Source organism: Ciconia boyciana, chromosome 6 (assembly GCF_034638445.1).
Source record: "Ciconia boyciana chromosome 6, ASM3463844v1, whole genome shotgun sequence".
Lineage (NCBI taxonomy): Eukaryota > Metazoa > Chordata > Aves > Ciconiiformes > Ciconiidae > Ciconia > Ciconia boyciana.
The window spans coordinates 22,923,754-22,947,804 of NC_132939.1; the positions used below are offsets into that span (position 1 = coordinate 22,923,754).

At 38.5% G+C, this 24,051-nt stretch overlaps 1 protein-coding gene across 1 annotated transcript; it reads right to left on the reverse strand.

Annotated features, from left to right (window-relative positions):
• Positions 1 to 835: 835 nt before the first annotated feature.
• On the reverse strand, positions 836 to 23,629 carry TRAF6 (TNF receptor associated factor 6). Its single transcript, XM_072863698.1, has 7 exons — positions 23,395 to 23,629; positions 14,999 to 15,325; positions 9,285 to 9,435; positions 8,518 to 8,676; positions 7,839 to 7,910; positions 6,388 to 6,465; positions 836 to 5,539 (listed from the first exon to the last, which is right to left on the reverse strand). Exons 2-7 carry the CDS (start codon positions 15,292 to 15,294, stop codon positions 4,658 to 4,660), a joined length of 1,638 nt encoding a protein of 545 aa, XP_072719799.1. The 5' UTR covers positions 15,295 to 15,325; positions 23,395 to 23,629; the 3' UTR covers positions 836 to 4,657.
• Positions 23,630 to 24,051: the final 422 nt, after the last annotated feature.

Below are 24,051 nucleotides of genomic sequence, written 5' to 3' on the forward strand. Positions count from 1 at the left end.
TTTTTCCTGTTTAAAAAAAGGCCATTATGACTTCAGCTCATCAAAAGAAGATTTTAGTGCACTTAAAAGTATGGAACATTAAAAATGGATTAACACAACAGATACTGGTACCTGAGCATCCTTTCCTATCCATTACTCATGGAAGCTATTAGGACCAACTTGGATGAAAGAAAGTCATAATTAACTTGACATTAACTGCACTGCATTAGATATTATGTCTAGTAAATACCACTAAGTTCCCTCAGAAGAATTTGAAGGTCTTGAACATTATACACGCTATAGGGCATGGAGTCCTAGATCAAGATTTCCTTTCCTGCAGATACTGTTAAAAAACAGATCCAGAATGCCTCTGTGGTTGAGATAAATTAGCAGATTGCCATAAAGCAAACACTTATTTCTCTTACTGACAGAGGAACTCCCTTTGGTTTCTGATCTGAGTATCTTGTAACAAAGCAACAACCCATAGTTGTTTTTGTGACAAATATAACAAGCAAGCAGGATGTGGCCAGAGAGGTGATACTGTACAGTATTTACAGAGCTGCATCTTAATGTACAGGATGATCACAAGAACACTTAGTTTATTATCAATTACACTAGCTATGTCTTCTAGTAAGGAATAAAACTATTGCTACCCTTTATAAATGACATAAGTTTTTAAACTTGAAATATATTCTTTGCCTTCTTGGTGCTATATGATACGTGGTCTCCCTCATTAAAAACCAGCCAACTCTGAAACCCACAAGACAGAGAAACTACCACAGAGGTCCTGTATCAGTTAATCTTTTTGAATAGCCCTCCATATGAATAAAGGTGCAACATACAGTGCACGGTTTAATTAGTTTATTTTTTAAAATCCTGTCAGAAATATAGCTGTGCATTAATTACAAAATATATTAAACAATCTATTGATACTTCCAAGGGAATAGAAGTACTTTCATTCTGTTCAAATGCAAACCAATACAAACCTTTAACACTGACCCCAGAATAATCTTTTGCATCCATCATCAATATATTTGATGTCAAAGTGTCTCTAAACAAGAACAGAAAGGCCACCCTGATTTTATTTCAATTAGCAAGTTTAATCCCTTGATAGCAAACATGACCAAGCATATCATGAGACCACTTACAAACCAAGTCTATACATCTCACATTATCTGAGCTCCGACATATACATTACATACCAACATTTTTAGTAAAATAATTTTCCCTGCCCTGCAGGGGAAGACATTCAGAGGCAAAAAGAAAACACATTTGCAATATATTATAATTGGAAAATTTGTGCCATAGCAGCTTTGCAAATACACATAACTAAGAGTGGCTGACTTAAAACACGTTCAAGACAACAGAAATTTGGAAGATAAAAGAAGCTAAGCCACTTTCTAAACCACCTTGAGACCCAGTAATGCTGCAAAGCTTCAAGAGTTACAGAACTAAAGAACCCCATTCCTGAAGAAATTACACATGAAACTGGTTAAATCCCCATATTTCTTTGTATTTGTTTTAGAGACAACTGTCAACACTGCATACCTTTCTGCTTCTATTTAGGTAGTTCTAGCAATTATACCTCAATGCACCATGGTAAAACGATTCCTCAAAAGAAAATATCAGATTTGGAGGAAGAAGAAAAGAAAAGAGGCTGTTTCAGTGAAAATATATTTTCACATAGAAACTGAATCTCTTCGTGCTAACCTTAGAAAAGTCTGAATAATAGTCATGGAGACTATACATTGAGATGGTAACAATGTAGACTTGTAAGTTCTTCCATTAGCTGAAGATGAGGTTCTTATTTGTAAGAGAAAGCTCTGGAACTGCAGTTAAAATGAAGAGTAGCTTGGAAGGTGGGGGAAGAAAAGGAAAATGGAACAAGTAGATGAATAAACATTTCATTAACATTTATAATTTTTCATGACAGAAAAATTTAACTGATACTTGGCAAATTAGCTCTGAAAGTCTCTCATGTAAAACTCTGGCATTACAGTAATTTGGCATCACTCAGAGTTCTACTTGGTAATATTAAAATACAAAACCAGTAGAATAGCAGCAGTGAATAAAGCATTCATATTACTGTGGCCAATACAGTATTATACATGCAGTAGCTTTCTATTCCCTATTGGTTTGTGCTATGGTACAATATTAACCTGGATCATTTAAACTCCTGAACCTGCCACCAAACTGAGTTTTCACCCAAGGCAGAAGTATAGCAGATCTAGCAGATAAGGCTCAAAGCAAAATTTTAGTTCATAATGCAAAGCTTCAAAAGGAAAGAAAGTATTAATGCACTTAGTGGATCTTGGGTATAAACTGTTAGAACACAGAGTAAGGACATTTTTGTTAATACCACTAGGGTTGAGAAAGGAACTGTGGCAGGAAGAAGCTCTCAAATTACAAGTGTTTCTTCTGTCCATGTCCCCCCCGCCCCCCTCCCCCCAAAAAAAAAAGAAAAAAGAGAAGAATGGTAGTCTTTGAGCATCTTGGAAAAACATAGCTTGAAAATGACTGGAGAACTAGTGTACAGTGCCTTCTGTATATAGTGGATCTGGGCACTGTCACGTACATTAAAAGCTCTTGGTTAAGAATGGTTTAACTACTAGGAATGTTCTAACTGAACACACTGCAAAACAATTCAGCTAATAGGATGAGGCTATTCAGTATAAAAACTACTTAAGAGGTTTTAAAAAGACAGTTTTAAAGCATGGATCTTTTCCTATTTTGAGTAATATATGCTCACCTGTCCTCTAAACACACAGAATACACTACATAAGTCAACGACTGACTGCATTTACCATTAGCCAGGAAGTTCATGTTTCAGTAGTGACAATACTCCATTGAACGCAATCCCTCTTCAACTAATAGGCTCTATCTGCAAAATAAATTTTACTCATCTGGATATGAGCAGCAAAGTGGTAGGTTGGGTCCTGGAACTTTTAATCTCATGCAGGCAAGCAGAGTATCCTCCCAAATCAATATACTATAGTAGTCTTTCATTAGCCTTGTATATATTAAGCATATGCACTTTCCCCACTGATGATCCCCATGGGATTGCTTTGATAAGGCCAAATAGTTGGAATACTCTTCAGTATCTTTTAAGTTGCAGTGCCTCAAGTCTTTAGGTTGTTTCACCAGCTTGGAGAAATAATATACATATGCTTATGTATGGCTTAGTTCTTTCTTCGATATCAGACTGTGTACTTAAGTTATGGGGTGAACAAAACTTTTTTCTTCCCTCCTTTTCAGAACTTTATCAGCACCATGATAAGTTAAAATTTTTAGCACCAGTGAACTTGAACTACTCAGCTTTGACTGGTCAAAACTAACATTTATATGGCATACAAACAATCGGTACAGAAAACAATAATACATGCAACATTAGGAAGCTCATGAATTCTTGACATAGTGAATCTAGTGTTTTGTAAATGAGCAACTATGGAAGCCAGATTCTTTTCCTAAGAGCAAACAGGATTGCAATTTTTCCTCACGCTGTCTAATTAATAGGCTTTTCTTCCCCTCCAAAGTGTTGAGGGTGGCCCAGCTCCTATTGTCTAATGGGACAGGAAATACCCATGACAGCTGGATGTTGATATGGCCAGATGTCCACTGAGAATTCATAGGTGATACATCACCCAGAACACCAAGAGATCACTCTAACAGATGCAGATCACAAGTTCAACGTTGATACAAATTCAGGTTTCAACAACAGTAAAACAAATTCTGCATCATCCTATCTAATTAGTACATACCTTTGCTCATGTATCCACTCACAACCTGAAAAATGTCCAGCACTAGGAGGAGATCCCACCAGCACAAAGGTATCTCATTCAAGTGTTACACTTATCTTTCTGGTGACGGTGACTGACATTCTGGGCCTGGAGCACACACTTACCACTTACTTTATTTTGATTTACCAAAATAAAGAGCATTAGGGGGGCACTTTCAGACCACATTACAAATATTTCTTCAGTGAACTCAGCTCAGAGTCGTTTAGCCTTCTCCACAACACTACCACATGTCTTTCAGAAATACTAGTATCAACTCTACATAGACATGCAACTTCCTGAAGCTAACTCTGCAGGAGGGAAGGGTCAAAGCATACCTCAACCCTAGGTGATGTGAGCAAAGTCTTAACCTGACTTCTGATTTCAAGAGAAGCATAGCCAATTCAAAATTCCAGATAACTCAATAGAGAAACTGTCTCAACTTTCCCAAGCTCTTTGAAAAAACAAACAAACAACCCACCCCTCATCTTTATTAATTTAGCTATTTCCCTGCTACAGTATCTATTCCAAGGCAACTGAGGCAAAAAGATTTACAGGCCTTTTCTGATACGACTTAAGTTTTACCAAACTGAGATGTATAGGTACTTCAATAGGATTTTCCTGTAGGCAGTTAAGTTTTGATTAACAACACTTCATTTAGTTAGCTTGCTACAGAAGTAGCTTATTACTTTAATAGAGAACAATACCAAATATTTGAACACATGACCTCATACAGAGAAAAAGCGTATACCAGCAACAACAAAGTTCTATTCAGGTGAAGATAACTATGTTGTCAACTATGATCTTTTACAAATGCAGCCTATATGGATGATAAAGCACACTTGTAATCTGTGGTGGAAGAACATTACTAGTGGCTCCATTCCTCTGGTTAAGACTTATATAGGCTACATAGCTCCATCAGTACTGCGAGCTTGAAATCCTTCTCTGCGGAGACTGTTTAAATCTAGACGCGTTAGAACTTCACAGCGCACCAGAAGGGTATCATCCTTTACGAAGGTTCTTTGTTTCAAGGTTTGCAGGTGCATGAAAGTCACATAACCAAAACCTTTTGGATTGCGGTGAATTGTTGGTCTCTGGAAGGCTAGTAACTCTGGCTTGGCTTCCATTACTTCTTCATGATTCTGCCTTTCAGGGCCTTCTGATTGATCCAAAATAGAAAGTCGTATAGTGCCTTGGAAAGGCCAAGGCAGATGGCTGTCATATTCTCCTTGCATAGTGTGGACAAACAGAGATATAAAATTAGCACAACGCTGAGCATTTGGTAACTGGATATGCAGGCGCAAACACAGCTTGTAGCCAGGCTTTCCAGTGTAGAAGCCAGGACTGTGCATCACAACAGGTCTCTCTTCTTCCTGGGCTTTCTGAAGTCCACTGAAGTTCTCAATCTTCCAGATATAAATACCATTACATTGCTGTGCCTCCATTTCAGTAATCTTTCCCTCCAAATTTCGGATAGTACGTTTGAGTTCTGCCATGTGAGTGTTTTGAGTCTCCATTTTAGCAATGAGTTCTCTGATTTGGTGATCTTGTCTTACCAGACGACCTTCCAACTGCTGAATAGTTTCTTTGAAGTTTTCAACTTCTGGATTACAATCATATGTGGCATGTGACACGTGTGAGAAGAGGGCAGGCTCAAAGGGTAGGCCATTGATGAAGGGTACAGGATTTGTAGCAGTAACACTGATATTTTGAAAACACTGAGCCATCATTCTCATGTGAACCTGAGTGAACTCCTGCATATGTCGTGCCAGTTCATTCCTTTGCATCTAGAATTTAAGAGATGTGGCATTAGGAACATATCAAACATTATCTGCAATCACATCTTAAATGTGGCTCTGAAGAAAATCAAACAACTAGTTGCTTCTGTTATGTAAGAAAAATTGGAATGCGAATCAAGGACAGGTGATGTGACAAAGTAGCACTTTACCAATGGAGGGCTCCAAATTTAAGATCACTGTTATGGCAAATGAAAAAAGAGGTTCAAATGCCAGTGGGCAAATATTGTTCAACTCAAAATAGTGACATGGTGAAAAAGTGTTAGTGATAAACATACATTTAGTATTTTTTCTGTGTTCTAAATCAGCATTGTATTCCCTTCATTGATTTGCTAAAATGCTCCATAGCACCAAATACAAAGGTGTATGAAAACTGATGGTGGAAATGATGAAGGGGAAAGATCCATTTTTACAAAGAGGTGTTAAACAACAAGAAATAAGAGTATCCAGATTAAATAATTTTAGAATTTAATCAATTTAAAGCACTGTCAGGTTTTCTTCACTGAACTCTAAGAGCCGTAACTGTATTTGGTCACAACTTTGGAAGAAATGCTAGAAGCTACTTTATTGACATGAAAGCTGAGAAAACACTCATAGATTAATAAAAGCAAGTTCATCAAGCAAATCACTCACAGAGCTTTTTAAATTTCAAAAGGACTTTTGAAAGGCAATGTATCAACATGTAGTGTTTTAGAATTAAGATACCTCAAAACAAAAAACCCCACAAATCACTGAGGATTTGGGCTGGTGAACGAGACAAGAATAGGAAAACACATTTAAAAAAAAGCAACAAAAACATTCAGAAGGTCTGCAATTCATGATTCTGATAAAAGGCTTACCTTTTCAGGGCACCCAAAGGCACTGTAAAAACATGGCACTGGGGCAGTAGGACAATCATTGTCGTAATGGTTAGGCATCTAAAACAAATCAGATTTTAAATTAATTTTTCCATCAAGAGTATTCTTTTATAACATCCTAAAAGAATATGGTTGGATAGACTCTGAATAGGTACCTGAAGTCAGATCAGTTTATACCTATACAGTTTCTCAAAGAAATATGGAAGTTTTGAACAAAAATGTTGATGATAAAAATTCTACATCCTCCTTGTATGCACTTTAACAATTCATTGCCTTTGTTCTTACATTAGGCATCAGAAAGCATTCAGGTTTTCTTGATAGAACAAATGCCTTTTGTTTCTAGCCTATCCTCAAGCTAGATCACAGTCCATTTCCTTCCCTTCTGAAGCACTACTTGCATATACTTGTTGTGTCTCTCTTCATTATCCTCTTCCTCAAAAAGCTCAAGTTACTTCCATTTTTCTCATGGTCCCTGTTTTCCAGACCCAATTATCTCACTGCTCTGGATCCTCCCTATCCATCCCCAAAAGCTGGACAGCTTCAGCTGAGGCCTTATAAGCCCTAACCAGAGCAAAGGATAATTCTGGGTTTCACAGGCAAAATACCTGTTTATATGACCCAGTATGTTTGCCTTGTTTAAATAACATGATGAAGTAGAACACAAGCTTAATATAGGTCAGCCATTAATTCTAAACCATTACCCAGTTTAGCATTCTCTGTTCCCTATTTTTGGAGTTCATTATTCTACCTAATGACAGATTTTTGCTTTTGTCGTTACTGAACTCAATCCTGTTTTTCAGAGTATTTCTCCACTTTGACAAGATCATTCTTTGTTTTAAAGTAGGTCATTAACATAGTTGCCATCCCATTCAAACAGGGATAAGCTGCAAATTAAATAACATTTATCATTTTCCTGTCAATGAAGTAAGTTATTACTGAATAGAAGAAATAATAAAGGCAATTGTAATAGTAATGGACAAGCAGAATTCCAGCCAGCATCTACAGTTTGATAGTGAATTATTTATAGCTACTTTCCAACAGTGGCTTTCCAATTACAAATACTCTCCCTCTCTGCCCAAATCAAAGCCTTGTCTTCTAATGTCAGCCATAACCACTGGTAGCTGCTTGGTATTCTTTAACCTCCATTCAAGATCAAAAACATGCAGCATGGCCCCTGTCATGAAGCAGTATAGCTAAACAACGTGATTTGAGGCCTTAAATCCTACAGAGGTTTACCAGACTGCAACTGCAAGCTGGACCAGCATTTAAAAGAGTATTACATCTGCACTGGATGCAACCTTTTCAGAAAGAGACAGGTAGAGATTTATTAGCTAGTAGGCAAACTGTTCCTTCAAGTTTAATTCAGATTAAAGAAGCAATGTAAATACAAAACATCTGACCCAGATTAAACACAGAGAAAGGTAGTCTCTTACCTGCTCTCTGATCAGCACTGTGTTGCAATATTCACAAAATACATTGGCGAGTGGGCAGGTTTGGTCATGAAGCTTAGTTATCAAACAGAGAAAAAGAGAGGAAAGAAAGAATCAATAAAGTTACACAATTTAAAAGAGTGCTAATCACCTCTGATAAGACGTTAAATTTTTATTTACATTTCAAATTTTACATTTAGCTGTATGCAACTGTGAAACAAAGACAATCTCCTTACCCCGAATAGTATGTTTTCTACAATTACTGTTTTTTCCTGGACTCATACAAGAGATTCATAAAGTTTCAGATATCTTATTTCCTAAAGCTCTTATGCTCCAAAGGAGTCTGAATTTATACAGAAGTTTCTGAAATTCATGTTCAATTATAGTGGTCTTTTGGTAGTGGTCTTTTGGTCTCTCTAATGGTAAGGCCAAAAATCAATGGTTCTTAACCAAGTCTTTTCACACCACAGGGTTCCCAAGAAGTTTGTATTTAAGCACAATCCTCTCCCTAGCTTTTGCCTGTTCTAAACTAATGTCCTGAGTTTGTAGCTTCTCACCTGTGCAGCACAAAGAGTTCTTCTAGATCAAAACCTTTTTTTTTTTTTTTTTTTTAAACTGATGTTCCATTTACAAACAAACCCATGTGAATGAAGGTTGAAAAACTGAGACTCCTCCTAAGTACCTCTTTATCTTCATAGGCCATAGAAGTGGCACAGTTTGGACAACAGACTTGACGCCTCAGACACTCCTGTGTCATGTGCTCTTTCAGATGGTTCTTCTGGAAGGCTCCTTGGCACTGTGGGCATTCCACAGTGGAAAAATCACACTGCAACTGGTGGTCCTGAACAAGGACAAAAGGAGGATTTGATACTACAAACAGGTACTATTGTCTCATCTGTTTTCAAGATAAAGCACTGTACAAGAGGAACAAATTGCAATCTTTCCTTCATGCAAGCAAATCCTTATACATTTACGCTGACTTTACCAACGGCCTGTTATTGTCCCATTACTAAGATGAGGAATTCATGTATTCAGAACTTTAAGAATGCTCTCAGGTAAAAATTCAGCTTTATGTTTATCCTTTTAACTTTGTATATTATTTTTCAAAACAATTATTTCAACTAATATATCTAGCTGCTTTGAGGGAATATTAAACTGACTTTAGGGAACTTGTGTGAATAAGATACAGCTGAACAAAAGACAAACACGAATGATCCTAAAGAGAAAGCTGCATTAGTACAATTTTCATGCACTACGATGTTCACTTGAGAATCACCTAATTACAGTTAAAGACTCATCAAAAAACAAATACGTGTAGCTATAGTCTTGCATGAACAATGCACTGAACCAGCATAAACAGGTATTAGGTATGATCATCTATGTTAAGTTATTTTTAATTTTTACTTGCCCATTAAAACAAGGTTCCATATTTTCAAAACTAATTCTCACCTCTAAATGCCTCAGCTCCATCTTCATACTGCAGCCCTTGTTGGGACACTTAACCATTAATGAAAGGATTTCTCGTTTAGCAAAGTTGTCAGGAAAAAGTTGATTTTCGAGCAGAATTTCGTTGTCTACTGGACATTTGTGACCTGCATCTCTACAATGCAGAAAAGAAAGGAAAAAGAGATTCCAAGTTTCCTTTGCCCTTCATTTAAAATATTTTTATACTAGCAAGACATTAGTGGCCAAATTATAACACATTAAGAAAGTCTTTGAAAACAATGGCATTTGTGTGGCAACTACTAGAAAGTATGCAATGTACATCAGAGAACTTGACAACACACAAGTTTCACTAGAGGTGGCATGACTGGGATCGCAGCACTTTTCTAACTCAATAGTTTTTATTTGGACAAATGCCATGATAAATACTCTGGAAATAAACTTGAAGAGGATTTAAAGAAACTAAGAACTTACGGTCCCATTTCTGTAAATACTTCACATAGCTCAAACATCAAAAAATATTTCACATACTATTTCAAAACAATCCTTTAAAGATTCTTCGACCTTCTCCTTTCTTTCCCACTTTATAAACAGCCAAGGTGATCATAGCTGAGAGAAAAAGCAAAAACGTCTTTTTTTTTTTTTCCAGATTCACTTGATCTATTTGGCATTACTTTTCATATAGCCCATTTCGCTGTTTTTGTTGTACAACCATTTGATGAGTTGGTCATCCTTCAGTTTGTTTACTTATACAGCAAAGAAGGGTGAAAACACTCCAGACACAAAAATTACTAATAACTATGAAAATTACACTGGATTTGGAACTGGATGTTGTATCTGAAGCCATTTTAACTGCAAACAGACTGGAAGTCAGTGCTAACTGGCGAACGTCTGGTGTCTGATGGTGGAACATGGGTGCATGCAACTTGCATAAGAGAACTAACAGCCTGTTCCACTTTGTCAGGTTTTGTCTATCTGCATTTAAATGCAAGAATCGTTAGAAATGGAGTAAAAAAGGGATCACCTCCACCAAATTTTCCTTTAAAAAAAATATCCAGTATCAGCTCATTTCTGAAAGCAGTAGGTCAACATATCTATTCACAATTAAGTAATACAGTTACAGAGGCATGAGGGATCAAAGCTTCTGAGCTGAAGTGCTAATGGAAACAGCAATAAAATGGAAAAATACACGGGGCAGAAAAATATCAGAGAGCACTTATGGTGCAAATATCAAAGGCCAGATCATTGTCACTGCTTGCAAACATGAGGGGAAGTAGAACCTAGTGGGCTGTGGAGACCAGGAGGGAATTTGTGTTCTTAGTTGGAAAAGGAAATAATTGCTCAGCAACTCTTTCATCAGCAACGCTGCTAGAGGAAGCGGGGTAAAGTTGAGACTTCAGAAAGAGACAATGAACTTCCTTTCCTAGGTTTTGCTTGCAAGAGCTAGCTCGCCACAAGTCTGATAGTCATACTCCTAAACAAGTGGAAAAAAGAAAATACCTAGCATGCCATTTTTTTTCATAGCTCCCTGAGCTACGACCAGTGTGCTGATCTTTGTCACAACCCAGAAACGTTCCCTCACTTCGCAGGCAATCTACAGGAAATCAGTTTTCACACGTATAACTTGGTTACAAATACCCTGTTTAGTGAAGTATAATGATAGTTCAGTAGGCCTGCTGTTAAGACAGCAGCTTTATTTCTACACAGAAAAGCTAATCATCTATAATAAGAGCCAACAACAGATTAATTTTAAATAATGATTACCAGATCCCCAGCTTAAATAACTAGCAAAGGGCAAAATAAGAATGAATGGTAATTTTCCAATGATTATAGTAAGGCAAGAGCAATAACTTGTTGTATATTAAACAGACTTCAAACACCATTTACACCATTACCCACCAAGTACTGGGATTCTGTTTAAAAGGCTGCTTAGATCCATCTACAGACAAAGATGTTACTATACATTTCCTATCACAGAACTGAGTTTATGCACCTCAGTTCTAGTTTACATTACAGTGGAGGCTTTCCTATGCTGGAATGATTTATCACATTGGGCTGTGCCACCCACAACAGTACCTGTGAAACAATAATCATCTGCTACAAAGTAGAATGAATATTCCTATAATTTCCCTTGAAATTAAAATACAGGTATGAAAACTAAAGCCAGAATAATTTTGTTTGAAGAAAAAGCCTGCTCCATGATTTTAGCAACTGAGCAGTTTAGCCTAGGGGCTGAAACAGTTGGCATACACTTTAACTGCAGCCATGCCTGCTGTTTGATGAACTGCTAGCATCCAAAGCTTTCTTTGCTGCCCCTTGTCAGGTCATAATTTTGCTTTTCTGATAAACAGAGGTTCTGATATTTGGCGAACTCTACTACAAGCCCTCAGTCAGCTTTGACCTAAGATACAGGAGAAGAAAGACTAGAGTGAAATTTAATTAGCTACTGCATCTGAACTTAGTTCTAAAATTTCTAATCAAGTACTTTGTAGACAGTAACATTTGTAAACTATTATTTGCAGTTACTTAGGTAGATAAGCTTCTTCACTACCATGACTCATAGCACTTCAAAGCACTTCAGACAGCTTTATTTAAAAAGATGCCAAGACTTTCTGGGAGGCAAACATTTACTGCGATCAAATCCATCTGGTCTAATCAGGTCCCTCACATTGTAAGATCTAAGACTCCACTCTTTAAAAGCTTTTTAAAAAAACATTTCTAGTTGCAGCCACAACTTCTTCAACATGGACAACTACAATTGTTTAAGTCACAAGAAGTAATTACTCAAAAACTGCTTGTCCATCCTTTATCATTTAAAATCCTTAATCTCTGTGTTCACTTGAGCTAGACAGTGGGGAAATGAGAAATAAACAAAAGCATTTTTTTCCTGATCAGATAAAGGCTGTGACAATCACTTAATGAAAAAGCAGTAGGGAATATAAAAATCACTTTCCATTTTCATTTTAGTTCTGTAGAAGCTTCTCAATGACATAAATCGATATGGTACTGTAGACATTACATACTCCAAATCAATATTGTACTGTAGATACTACATACTCCAAATCAATAGCTTGATCCATGGATCCCAATTAAGCATGCAATTCATCCCGTTAGGGATTCAGAGGGGCCTGGCACTTCAAGTTGTCTGCTCTGCTTTCACAAGCATTCACTCAAACTGCACTCCAAAGACAGATTTCAGTGGGGAATGAGGGAAAACATTTACTATCAATGAAACATCTGAAATATCACAGTGATGATCTATAGTCTCCAAGATGAAAAATGCTTTGCACCTGTGTTTAGTATTCACTGTAACAGTCAACACTATCTATCAAAATGAAGTAAAATAGGGAAAGGGTGCAAAAGAAGCAAAAGCTTCCAGTCTTTGAAACTGTTTGCAGACCTAAAAATTTGAGCAGAGCAAATGCTCTGTTAATTTAAAAAGGAAGAGAAACCATTTCCCATGCCTGGGGTTTAAGAAGGAAGTTTCTCTACCTGCTACGACATGTTGTGTTCTGAGCATGGGTTCACTGCAGTTCCTCACTCAGTCCTGTGGTAAATTCTAACCAATGACCATAACTGCAGAGCTCATCAGCAGAAGCAGAAGGATTAGAAGACAAGATCACCTTAGCTGTTAAGGATCTGAAAGACTGGAAATGAGACACCCATTTTTGGTAATTTTAAGTTTAGTCATTTTTCCCTCAGTTTTCAACCTAGGAATTCTGTTGTCTTTGAAATGATTGGTGAGTAGACACGTCTAAAGCTCAGTATCCTTAAGTACTGACTAATTTACCTTCAGGATTTATAGACATCATACTCCCATGAGAAGGTTTAAAGATTTCTTTCTTCCAGAAATACCCAAGTTAAAGAAGAGTATAAAAACTGCTACTGCCAACAAATAGAGCAAGCTCAGAGAGAGCAAGTAAGGAATTCAAAAATTTAATGGCTTTTATTAGTACAAACATCTAATTCAATGCTTACAAGCATGCATGAAATTATGTACATTAACCTCTTGGAAGAATTTAGGTTAGAATGTGCAAAGCAAAGGCCAGAAAGTGAAGACAACTGCTTGTGCCTAGGGAACTGGATTACAGTCAAAGCTGACAGGTTCAGGTTTGGGGTTTTTTGCCTTCTTCCATACACCTGGCTGACATGAATACCATTGAGTGATGCAGCTGGGTAAGGCCTGACGAAAAGTATGGCCTACTTGCCATAGGAACATAGCGAACAAGGCAAGAGACTAAGGGAGCAGGGTGATCTCATGGTATGGTTAGTGGAGAACTGAGTATCTCTCAGCTTCCTCTGCAGAATCCACAGGCAAGTCACTTCTCATGGGTGAACACTGATGGTATTCTGCATTTTCTGGATAACGAATTTGCATCCTTTTCTCAGAAATATTGATGAAACTAATGTTAACAAGAACTGCACTGCAAACACACACACACTAAATTTCTGTGCTTGCTAGAAAGGAAAATAGCCTGCTTTTTTGCTATCATAAGCAGGGAACACAAAATTAAGTTTGTCTTCTCATACTCAGCTCCCACATTTCCCTCCTTGATCAAAAGGATGCCATGAACAAATACAGTAGCATCAGATACAACAGCGACAGAAGCTACAGAGAAGCCCACAAACCCCACAAAATACTGTATTCAGAGAACATTGTTGCTACCATACTATTCATTTAGTGAGCTAGAAATGATGGACCATGGAGAAAAAGAAATGGAATAGAACTATGGATAAATGGTATGGAAAACCAATCAAGAAAGCATTGTCCATTTTTCATGCTAAAAATAAATGCCTGGGAAAAACAACGTTGTACAGTAACATTGAAGACAGTTTGATGATCTTTACACAAAGGTGTGCAAAGTAAGGTTGGAAATTAACCAATTCTATATGCGGGTCACACAATTAAATATTTAGATTCCTACCAAAGTACTGTGACATTTGAGCTAAGTGAGCAATTGATAAGAAAAAAATCTGGCTTATGCTGAGAAGGAAAAACCCTACAGCATATCATCTAGCCTTCTATCAATGTGTTCCAATACTCACTGACATGTGTGGGACACTGATGACTGTATTCCAGGTTTGAGGGAAGTACACTCTACTAGTGTACTTTCTGCCCTTCCTTGCTCTTTCAGTCATTCATTTTATGAGCCTAGCCTGTTCTTGCCTTCATATCTCATTCCTGCTACCCCACATGCCACCTAGTTTCCTCTCTCAATGCTTTGTTCAAGACTATTCCCTCATTACATTCTCTCTTCCAGCTCAAAAAGGAAGCAGCTTATTTCAAGTGAAGAACTGAAAGCATTACTTGCTGTATCTGCACCAAGACACCATGTTGTCTGTAGCTGCCTCTAGCTATCAAGAGAAACAATCATAGGGAAAAGACATGTTTTATAATCCTGGGCTGAAAATGAAATTTATTTGGAGGATTTGGCTACTTTTTAAAAAAATTAATGTTCACTCAATCAAATTTTTAGATTCATAACCTGGCTAAATTTGTATAAATGGCAAAATATCTAAAGCTCATGCAACCTCCAAACTCATGACATTTTGGCTATACATAGTGTTTATTAGAAATTTTTAATGAATTATAAATTCACAGAGTTCTATTAGCACTCACTGGTAATGCACCTTAAGCAGTTCTATTCAGTTTACTTAAACTGCTCTGCTTTGGTAAGTTAATTTCTTCTTAAAAGCAACTTCCATAAATTTTCCTTTACCTTATTGATTTGACAATGCAGCCTTTGCAGAAACGGTGTCCACATGGTGTCTGCACTGCTTCCCGAAGAGCCATCAAACATATAGGACATTCATATTTACTTTCCAAGGGCGGATCAAACTCGACATCATATCCTTGTGTTTCCTCTGTGAAAGAACTTGGAGAGTTTCCAGTCCCACTGCTGACGCTTACGCCGTCTTCTTTCACTCCAATGCTGCAGGCACTGGCCATGGCTGCACAGCAGCCGCTTTCCAAGTCTCGTGCTCCACAACTGTTATCACTATATAGCAAGCTCATAGTAGCTAATCAAGTGCTACATAGAAACGCTCTGCAAGATGACAAAAAGATGTGTTAATTTAAAATATTCCAAGACCTTCCTTTCCAGTCAAGAACAAATTTCATTTCTGACCAGAAACATTGGAACAGTGGTACAGATTTGGTTCTACTCAAAATCAATGGTTTTGTTTTGTCCCAGTTTCTGTTATCTATCTTTTTTTACTTGCCTTGTGATATATAGGAAAGAGCACTGCATCCTGTCAGCCTAGTTCAAACACAAACATACACACCTTTCTGTAATCTCTTTCATCTGACTACCTAATATCTGTAAAAAGAGGAATACTCTTTCTCCTTGCTATGTTTACTGAAAATGCCTCTTTACCCCTTCAGTATTATTTACTTCTAAAGCATTCAAATATAATTTGATGCTGTACAAAACTGAGTTTTACTGGTTCAATTCCATATTTTCCTTGCAGTGAATTAATGTTATTTAATATTTTCTGTATACAGTGATTCACAGTATATGTTTCAAATCAGTTTAGGTGCATGTCCACAAATAAAATGCAAATCCAAGTACCCAAACCCAGCAGATGCTATGCTGCAAATGAAATTCAAATATACAGCACTGCTGATAACATTTTAAAACTGCCAATAGGACTTTAAATTGAGTAAGAAGCTACACATGAGATAAGGCTAATACTTCCACAGCTCAAAAGCTATCTACAAACTACTAGTACTCAAACAGAGTACTAGTACTCTGTTTGCTCTCCTTTCCCTCTTCCAGTCTGGCTGGCAGGGAGGACAAAGGACATGACTGTAAGAACAAACGATAAAAGTCACATTTCCCTGAAGAGCAGTGAATGGCATAGTAAAGCCTGCTTTTAAAATACTGCTCACAAAGCAGGTTGAACTCATAGGTATGAAACAAACAAAAAAAAATGCTGGTATCCCCAAACAGATTGCCAATGTTTCTACATTGAATGAGGGAACTTTAAGAAAGGTCTAAACAACAAATATAAATTCTAAAAGTCCAAGAAATTTTCCTCTCCCTTGATTTTTTTAATGGTTACAACCATTTTTTTAGAATCCTATTGTGGTCAGTCTTCTATAAATGACATTTCTTTGAAACACAGAGGTTATCGCCAGGTGCAAGGCAGTATGAGTAGGCTGAGGGTTACAGAGCCAGGCATGCAAAACAAGCCCACTAAGCCCAGGTTTGATCTTCTTTTGCACAGCAGCATAGGCAAAGGTCTCTTGCAATGTTCACCTACTGCATTCACTGTAATACCATTACATCATTTAAATCACATTAGGGATGGAAATCTAAGGATTAATGAAGAGCTGAACTGTAAGCATTGTTGATCTCCATCACTACTGCAGACTCTGGGGGCAGTGAGGGACACAGAATGAATAGGGTTAGTTTGACCACTAGGTCACAAAACTGAACTTTTCACAAAACTGCCTTTATCAGAATTTGAACGTCACAAGTCATTTTAACAAAATGTTCATGGATAGGAGGAGGACATACAGGTAGTTTTATTTGGGTACTTATTATATGACACCTGAAGATTACATCAACAGAAATACTAATCACACAAAGCCTCAACTAGCATTTACTGGAAATGTATTTTGAACACATGCAACATTACAGAAACGCGCTTTAGGCCACCTACATGATAAACAATTAGCAATACTGCCCATGCTAACAGTGTATGAGCTTTTTTTTTTCCAGTTATCCTGACTGAAAAAAAAAGACAGATCTACCAAACAAAACCAAACTGGCAAAGTTACCATATTTAGGTCAGTTACACTTAGAATGAAAACAGAACTTTTATTCTGTTGTGTAAATATGTGACTTTCCGTTTTGTTGAAGTATGCAGAGGTATGAGAAGTATCTGAAGAGTAGCATTCCTGACATTTCCAAAATACCATTAAGGTACAGAGTCTCAAAGCACAGTTTGACCATTTAGAGTTATACTGAACCGGTCAGCAATGCTCACTTTATGCAGAAATAACGCTATAGCAGAGCTGTCTGGAACTGCACCCAAGGAGTGACGTTTACTTCTATTCCTCTTCTCTGCCCCCATATATTATCCCTATACCTATCTACCACAACAGGCTTTATAATCAAGGCTTCTAAAAACAACAGCAATACAAACTAAACACCAAGAAAATTCTCAGCAGTTGCTTCAGGCATAGTCCAACAATGATCAATTTAGTGCCATGGAACTGAGCAGCTCCCCCAAGGACTTAGAATGGAAGCAGAAGAATCAATGCTTAGAAAGATGCTCTGTGACAGAAAGATTTTTTTAGACTGCCATTGGTAGGTCTCTCTTCTCTGGAGAAAAAAAACCAACTTGTTTCCATTGTTAAACTAACATAAGTTTTAACAGCCGCTGCAGAGGATGATTAGTCCACAGGCCATATTTCACAAAAAAAATTACAGAAACTAAGTAGGGCCAATGGAGTGGGAATGTTGGTATGCAAGATATCAGAATCCACAGGCCAGCCTAGGACTGAAAAATTCACATTATTCTAAGCCACAAGGGTATATTTAGCGAGACTAAGAAAGGGAAGAGGAACATATATCCCTTTACAAATGTTATAAAGGAATTCAGGAAGTTGCAAGGAGGAAAATATAATAGCTTTACCCAAATTCAGCTGTCACATTAATTACAAAGAAGTGCACGACTCTTCCCTTGGACTATTCCTAGGAAAAAAACATACTATTTGAAATATTGTTCTTATAAGGAAGAAAACAGCATCTGACTCAGTATAATCTTGATAGTTGAACAGTTAGTAGATTTAAGTGCTGTGCAAGTGGTGTTCTCTTTGCCTGTTTAAATTGTTTCTACAGACATAGCAGGTATGTACATTCGGTTTACAGAAACAAAAATCCTATACTAGATTAATTTGAATGAGTGAGTCACTGCAACCAGTCAACATCCCGGTCTCACACAAAAATCCCCTTATTCAGTGATATACTCCACTCCCACATGGAGCTTTTTGTCTGCGTATGACCAAGGGGTTCATAAAAAAAGAAGTGCAAGTATCACTGGCTCCTCTTTTTAAATAGGGAAATTCAGGCACAAAGAGGCAACTTAAACAAGGTGATTAAGAGCCAGATTTTTAATTTTGTTAATCTTTTATATAAGATAGGACTCCTACTACTCTTATCCGTTTCATCTTATCAGTGAGGAAAATCCTCCTTCCTGCACACGTATTTATAGGTATGTGGCAAGGCACAATTTTCCAAATCAAAATCCACACTGCTGTTACTCAGACCATTAACCAAGGCCTGATTACTCCACCATAGTTTAAAACAATTCCTCTACAAGTTGTAACTACTGTATCAGGAATTAGTTCTGTTTCCTGTGGCACTTATTTTACCCTCCAAGACTAGGAACATAGATTCAATCTTCTTGAACAGAGCAGTGCTAGAGCAAAACCAATTAAAGAAGAGTATACTTTGAATGTTCATGACAGGTCTTTCCCCTGATGAAGGTGGAGCAGACAATTTGTGAGCCTACTGTAGCAGTTTTGCATGTTCCTCCCCTGGGGAATTTAAAAAATTTTTAGGCTAGAAGAGGATGGATTTTAAAACCCAAACCAGTATATGTCCCAAAATTCACATCAAATTGCTACCCTTTCTTTTTGATTATGAAATACAATACCAGTGAAGTAAAACCTAACAAACATCCCCCAAAAACCTCATCAGTTTTTCTTCCTATTGATAACAGTTGTTATTCTTCTTCTGTGATGAACAAAATTAAATCAAATACAAGTACAACAATATGCAAATATTAATTTATAATACCTTGTCTACACCGCAGCGTTTAGAACTTATCAATTTTGTTGACGTTGGTAGTTTAATACATTAAACACTTTGGTAGCCTGCTCTATGACCTTTTTTGTTTGGACAACATCCAGCCTTCAGATCGAGGAACAACTGAAATTAAACTGGATCATTACACAGTAATTCTTGGCTTTGCTAGTGTGAAGTTTCTCAGGCAGAGAAAGCCTTAAAACTATGTTTGGTAATGCACCTGAAATACCCTTTTCTAGAGCTAGGAAGTCCTATCAGACTTGCCGAGTAGATAGATAATGGGTTTTAGCTTGCGCACACAAGGTACCCAAAGTCCTTGGGCCAGCAAAGGTTGATTTCTCTCTCCAAGGCAACAGCTGTATTGCTTGACAACAGAAAGGGAGGTGCTTTCCAGGCCAAATGGTAATTGACAGAATTTGTTTGATCATTATTTGTGCTGCAGAAGTCTGGAATGCCCTTAGGATCAAACCTTCATGCACCAGAAAAGAACACAGTTAAGACTATAGGGAGTCCTCATACTACTCTTCCAACTTTAAGATTAAACCATAAAGAAACCTTTCTTCAGTAAGTAACCTGTGCTATGTTGCTATTTACACTGTTGCATTACAAAGTGATTAGGTTGATCTGAGATAGCACAGTCAGACCAGAAGAGCAAACTCCTGCAAGAATATACCTTATGATTGACAAAAACAATTTCAAACCAGAATTAAAAATTACTCATTTTTTAAAATCAATGCATGCAACAAAACTCAGTACTCTTATTTGCAAAGTCCCATAGTATAACAGAGTTTAGGTAGGACTTTTACAGATTTTCATGCTCCAAAGAATCACAGGATTAATTCAGAAACTTCTCTAAATAAAAAAATATTACTGGTACCAGAAGATATCTTCAGATTGCCTGGAAAATTACACTATAATTAGAGTAATAGGGAGGAAATAAGAGTAGGCATTGTATCCTATTTACACTGAAATATGAAATGATACCTTTGAGCATTTGACAGAGGTGAAGGAACACTGTACAGAGAGTGTATCAGTTACCACGAAATAGAAAATTTTGAATATTAATCAGTAAGTGTTGAATACACTTAATTTCCACATTTCCTTTCCTAGAAAATTCACACCGAGTAGCCATATAAATAAGGAAATCAATACAGAAAACTATTCAAAATCCCTTTTCTTACTTTAAGTTCACAAACGTAATTAATCTGCTTGCAGCCTGGCTAGCACACAGCCAGGAGGGGAAATGACTTCAATGCTGCAAGGACATAAAAACTGGCCAAACTTTTCTTGTTTCTTCTTCTGCCTCGCTGAGAACAGTTTTGTACCTATAGATTTCAGGGTCATGAGACTGACAGACCAGTGGAGTGACTTTGGATAATTTGTTGATGAAGCAATACTTGCAACACTTATTCCCAGGCATATGAATCAATGGTCTACTGACAACTGATAAGCACTGTGTGTTTGCATTGTTTGTAACCATCATCACTGTGGCCTCATCCAGGCAGAACATATAAAATGATGCAAGTTCCTTTTAATTAATACCTATAAAACACTTTCATTTCAAAGCTATCAAATGGTCTTCTGGATAACCACTATACTTGTCATTTTAACATGTGAACCTAAAGACTTAAAGTAAGAATTTTTGTTTGAGGCAAATACAATTCAACAACAATATTAAAAGCTCATTAGACACTATAAAAAACTCCTGCCACTGGAGCAGAGCGGCCTTTGAGGATTTCTGAAGCTTTCCAGGTGATTACTCTTTGGTTGGAGAGAATGCTGTCAGACTTTAATTGCATATGTATTTTTATGCTTAAGTGTTACTTAGGAGACTAGATGGTGGCATATTCCCAGTTATGTTCATATTTTATCCTACTTAAGTATGTCAAAACAAATTGAATTTTAGTGAGCAGTGGAAGTGCACTATACTGTATTTAACACCAAAATATTCCACGGGTTTTTCCATAACCAAAAAACCAACCCAAACCAAAATCCCCCAAATCTTTCTTCAATTTATTAACTTCTAGACATGTTTCACTGAGAATTGTTCAGATTAACAAATACAAGGAAAGTGTTGTTAGTAAGAAGACCAATACTATTTAATTCTTCACTTTGGCAGAGACTCTGCTCTCCCTTTGCATGCTGAGAACACTGAGATATGCATTGTGCCTTTCTATATCCCTCAGTAGATCTGCACAGAACTTAAGATGCTACCATAATGGGGACAAAGTAAACATCAGGACAGAAAATATTTCAAAAAGAGGCAGGGAGAAGTATGGCTATGACCAAACGTCATTTCCGCAAGGCACAGTCTCCAGGATAGATTTAATTACCATCTACCTCAAAAAGCATTAAGCTTGTATCTGGCATTACTAAAGCGATTTGAGACTCTGGGAAAAGAAACAGTGAACTAAGCACACATTCTGAAACAACTAAAACATTTCTCCTTTTCACTCTACCTTACATTTACTTTTTTTTTTGACATGCTTTATACCCAGAATCTTTTATTGTTAGTTTTCACAGTCTGGATCTAAAACTTTTTTATATTTGTTTAGTTAATTCATGCTACTGAGTTACTCTTCTTGACATATTAAGTCATATTAAGAAAGTTCAACAAGTGAAGAAAAAGCATGTTCACCTCAGACACTTTTTCATTCTGAAGTTCTATCAGCATAAGTATCTATTGTATGCATTGTCTTTTTAAATATAGTAGCATTTTTTAAAATAGAAAGTGGTATTGCAGTGATGTAATACTACAAAACTTAAAAAGCCATTTATGTCTTGACGACTTCTCATTCAACCAAGCCTCACTGAGCTCCACAAATCTTTAGCTGCTGGGAAAAGCTGAAGGTACTGTGGAACATGCAGAAGAATTATGCCCAAAGTGATACCTGCCATGAAAATAATCCAACTGCTTTTATCAGCACACTTCTGTGACTTTTTTTCCTTCTGATACTAGTGGGACTAGTTTTATGGTCCTTTCGTACTATGGAAAGACAAAGCAGTTTGCTTGCAAGCGTTAACACCAGGTAAAATGCACTGGAGATGTTAAACAAGCTGTTAGTGCAGTCAGTAACTGTGCCTCCCCCCATTCCTTTTCCTACCTCTTCCTCACCGAAAGCTTCAAATCAATACTTTCTTAATCATTCTGTCAATAGTATCTAAAACACAACAAAATCCACGTAGCTCATGGGTAGCTCTACTGTATGCAGAACTTGTCAGAGGCAAACATGGAGAAATACTTTTGGCTAGCTTTAACTATTGGGTATAAGGGATATAATTAGAACATTTTCCTCCACCTACAGCTGAGATTTCTGTTTAAGTATGAAAAGACTCAGTGTGACCTATAACAGATGAAATTGTTGGAAAGTACTATTGAAGTCATAACTTATTACTTGTGTTAATGAATTTACCATAAATATAATATACCATATAATATACCATAAATATACTATAAAAACTTCCAGTCTCTACTAGAAAATACAGCTATCGGTTTTAGAAACAGTAACCTCTCTTGCAAATTATTCTTACAGACCTTTAACATGTTCCCGAAGAATTTATTGAGTATCTCCATTTCACAGTTGGAAAAACAGAGCCCACTTTTAAGGTGAGGTACTCGAGGCTGCACAGGAACTAACAATTCGGACTACAACTCGGAAGCTACCCGTTGCTAATGCTCCTACAGCTGTCCGATGGCACACCCCGGACAGTTAGGAGGCAAAAGAAAGTCATTCCAGCCAGGTTCCCACCCCCCAGGTAAACCAGCGTAACTCTGAGCCTCTGCCGCTGACAGGCACGGCTGGGCTTAGAGCTGCTGAGCTCGCGGCGCAGTTTCAATTTCGGAGCAGCGCAGGCTGGTGCGCCTCAGCCCAAGTAACCGCCCTCTTCTAACGCAGGCCCCCTGCAAGTCCCCGGACCGACACAGGCGTGAGCCGAGACGCCGAGCCCTGCTCTGGTGGAAGAGGCCGTAGGGCTACGCGCCGCGGTCCGCCTGGGCTCGGCAGGAGGGCGGTTCCGCCCGGCAGCGAGGACCGCGCTCCGCTCGCGAGCCAGGAGCCCCGGCCCGGGTGGAAAAACGCTCCGCGCCGAGCGCCGCCACACGCCAGACACCTGCGGAGCTCCGGCCGGCCCCTCGCTTGCCAGAGTCCCGCGAGCCAGGCCCGCCGCGGCCCTCGCCGCAGCAGCGCCGCGGGCAGGCCCCGCCGCAGCCTCCGCCCGCAGGCTCCGGCGGGCCGGCCGCCGCCCGGCAGCGCCCCTCCCGGCCGCCCCCCGCGGGCCAGCCCGCCTGTACTCACCGCCGACCCACGGCCCCACCGGCCGCTCCCCGCCGGGCGCCACTTCCGCCTTCTCCTCAGGAGGCACCGGGGCGGCGGTCGCCCAGACCAAGCGGGGCGCAAGGAGGCGCCACGTCCGTTGCAGCGTCCCCTTCCGCCGCGGAGGGGGAACGGCGGCAGGGTAGGGGCGGGGCGGTCGGCCCAGACGGTCGGGCCCGGCCCGCGGGGCAGTGCTGCCGGTCCAAGGAACTTCTCCGCGGTGCGGGACCAGGAAGGTTTTGTCTCTATGAGGAGCCGGCGTCCATCTCTGTATACCCCGCAGTGGGCAGTCTCGCCAAAGCTGCTGAAATCCGAGTAGAAACTCTCATCCCTTTCATAAAAAATAAATAAAAGCGTCACCAGTTTTTGTGTCAGCAATTAATTTTACTGCCATACCAGTTTTCACTACACGCTGCTGATGCTTTTATGAATAACTATCAGGATTCACTCAGCTCCGTTGTGAGCGCTATTAAAAATGAGGCATTGAAAGCTGGGGGGGGGGGAGTGTTTGCGAATAGCTTGGGATTCACAAAAAAGCCATTTCTCAATGTAAACCAAATTCTTAATAGAAATAAGTTTCTGTCTCAACCTCAACTGACCCAAGGGGACTCCTGCAGGAGGGCAACTGACCCAAGGGCA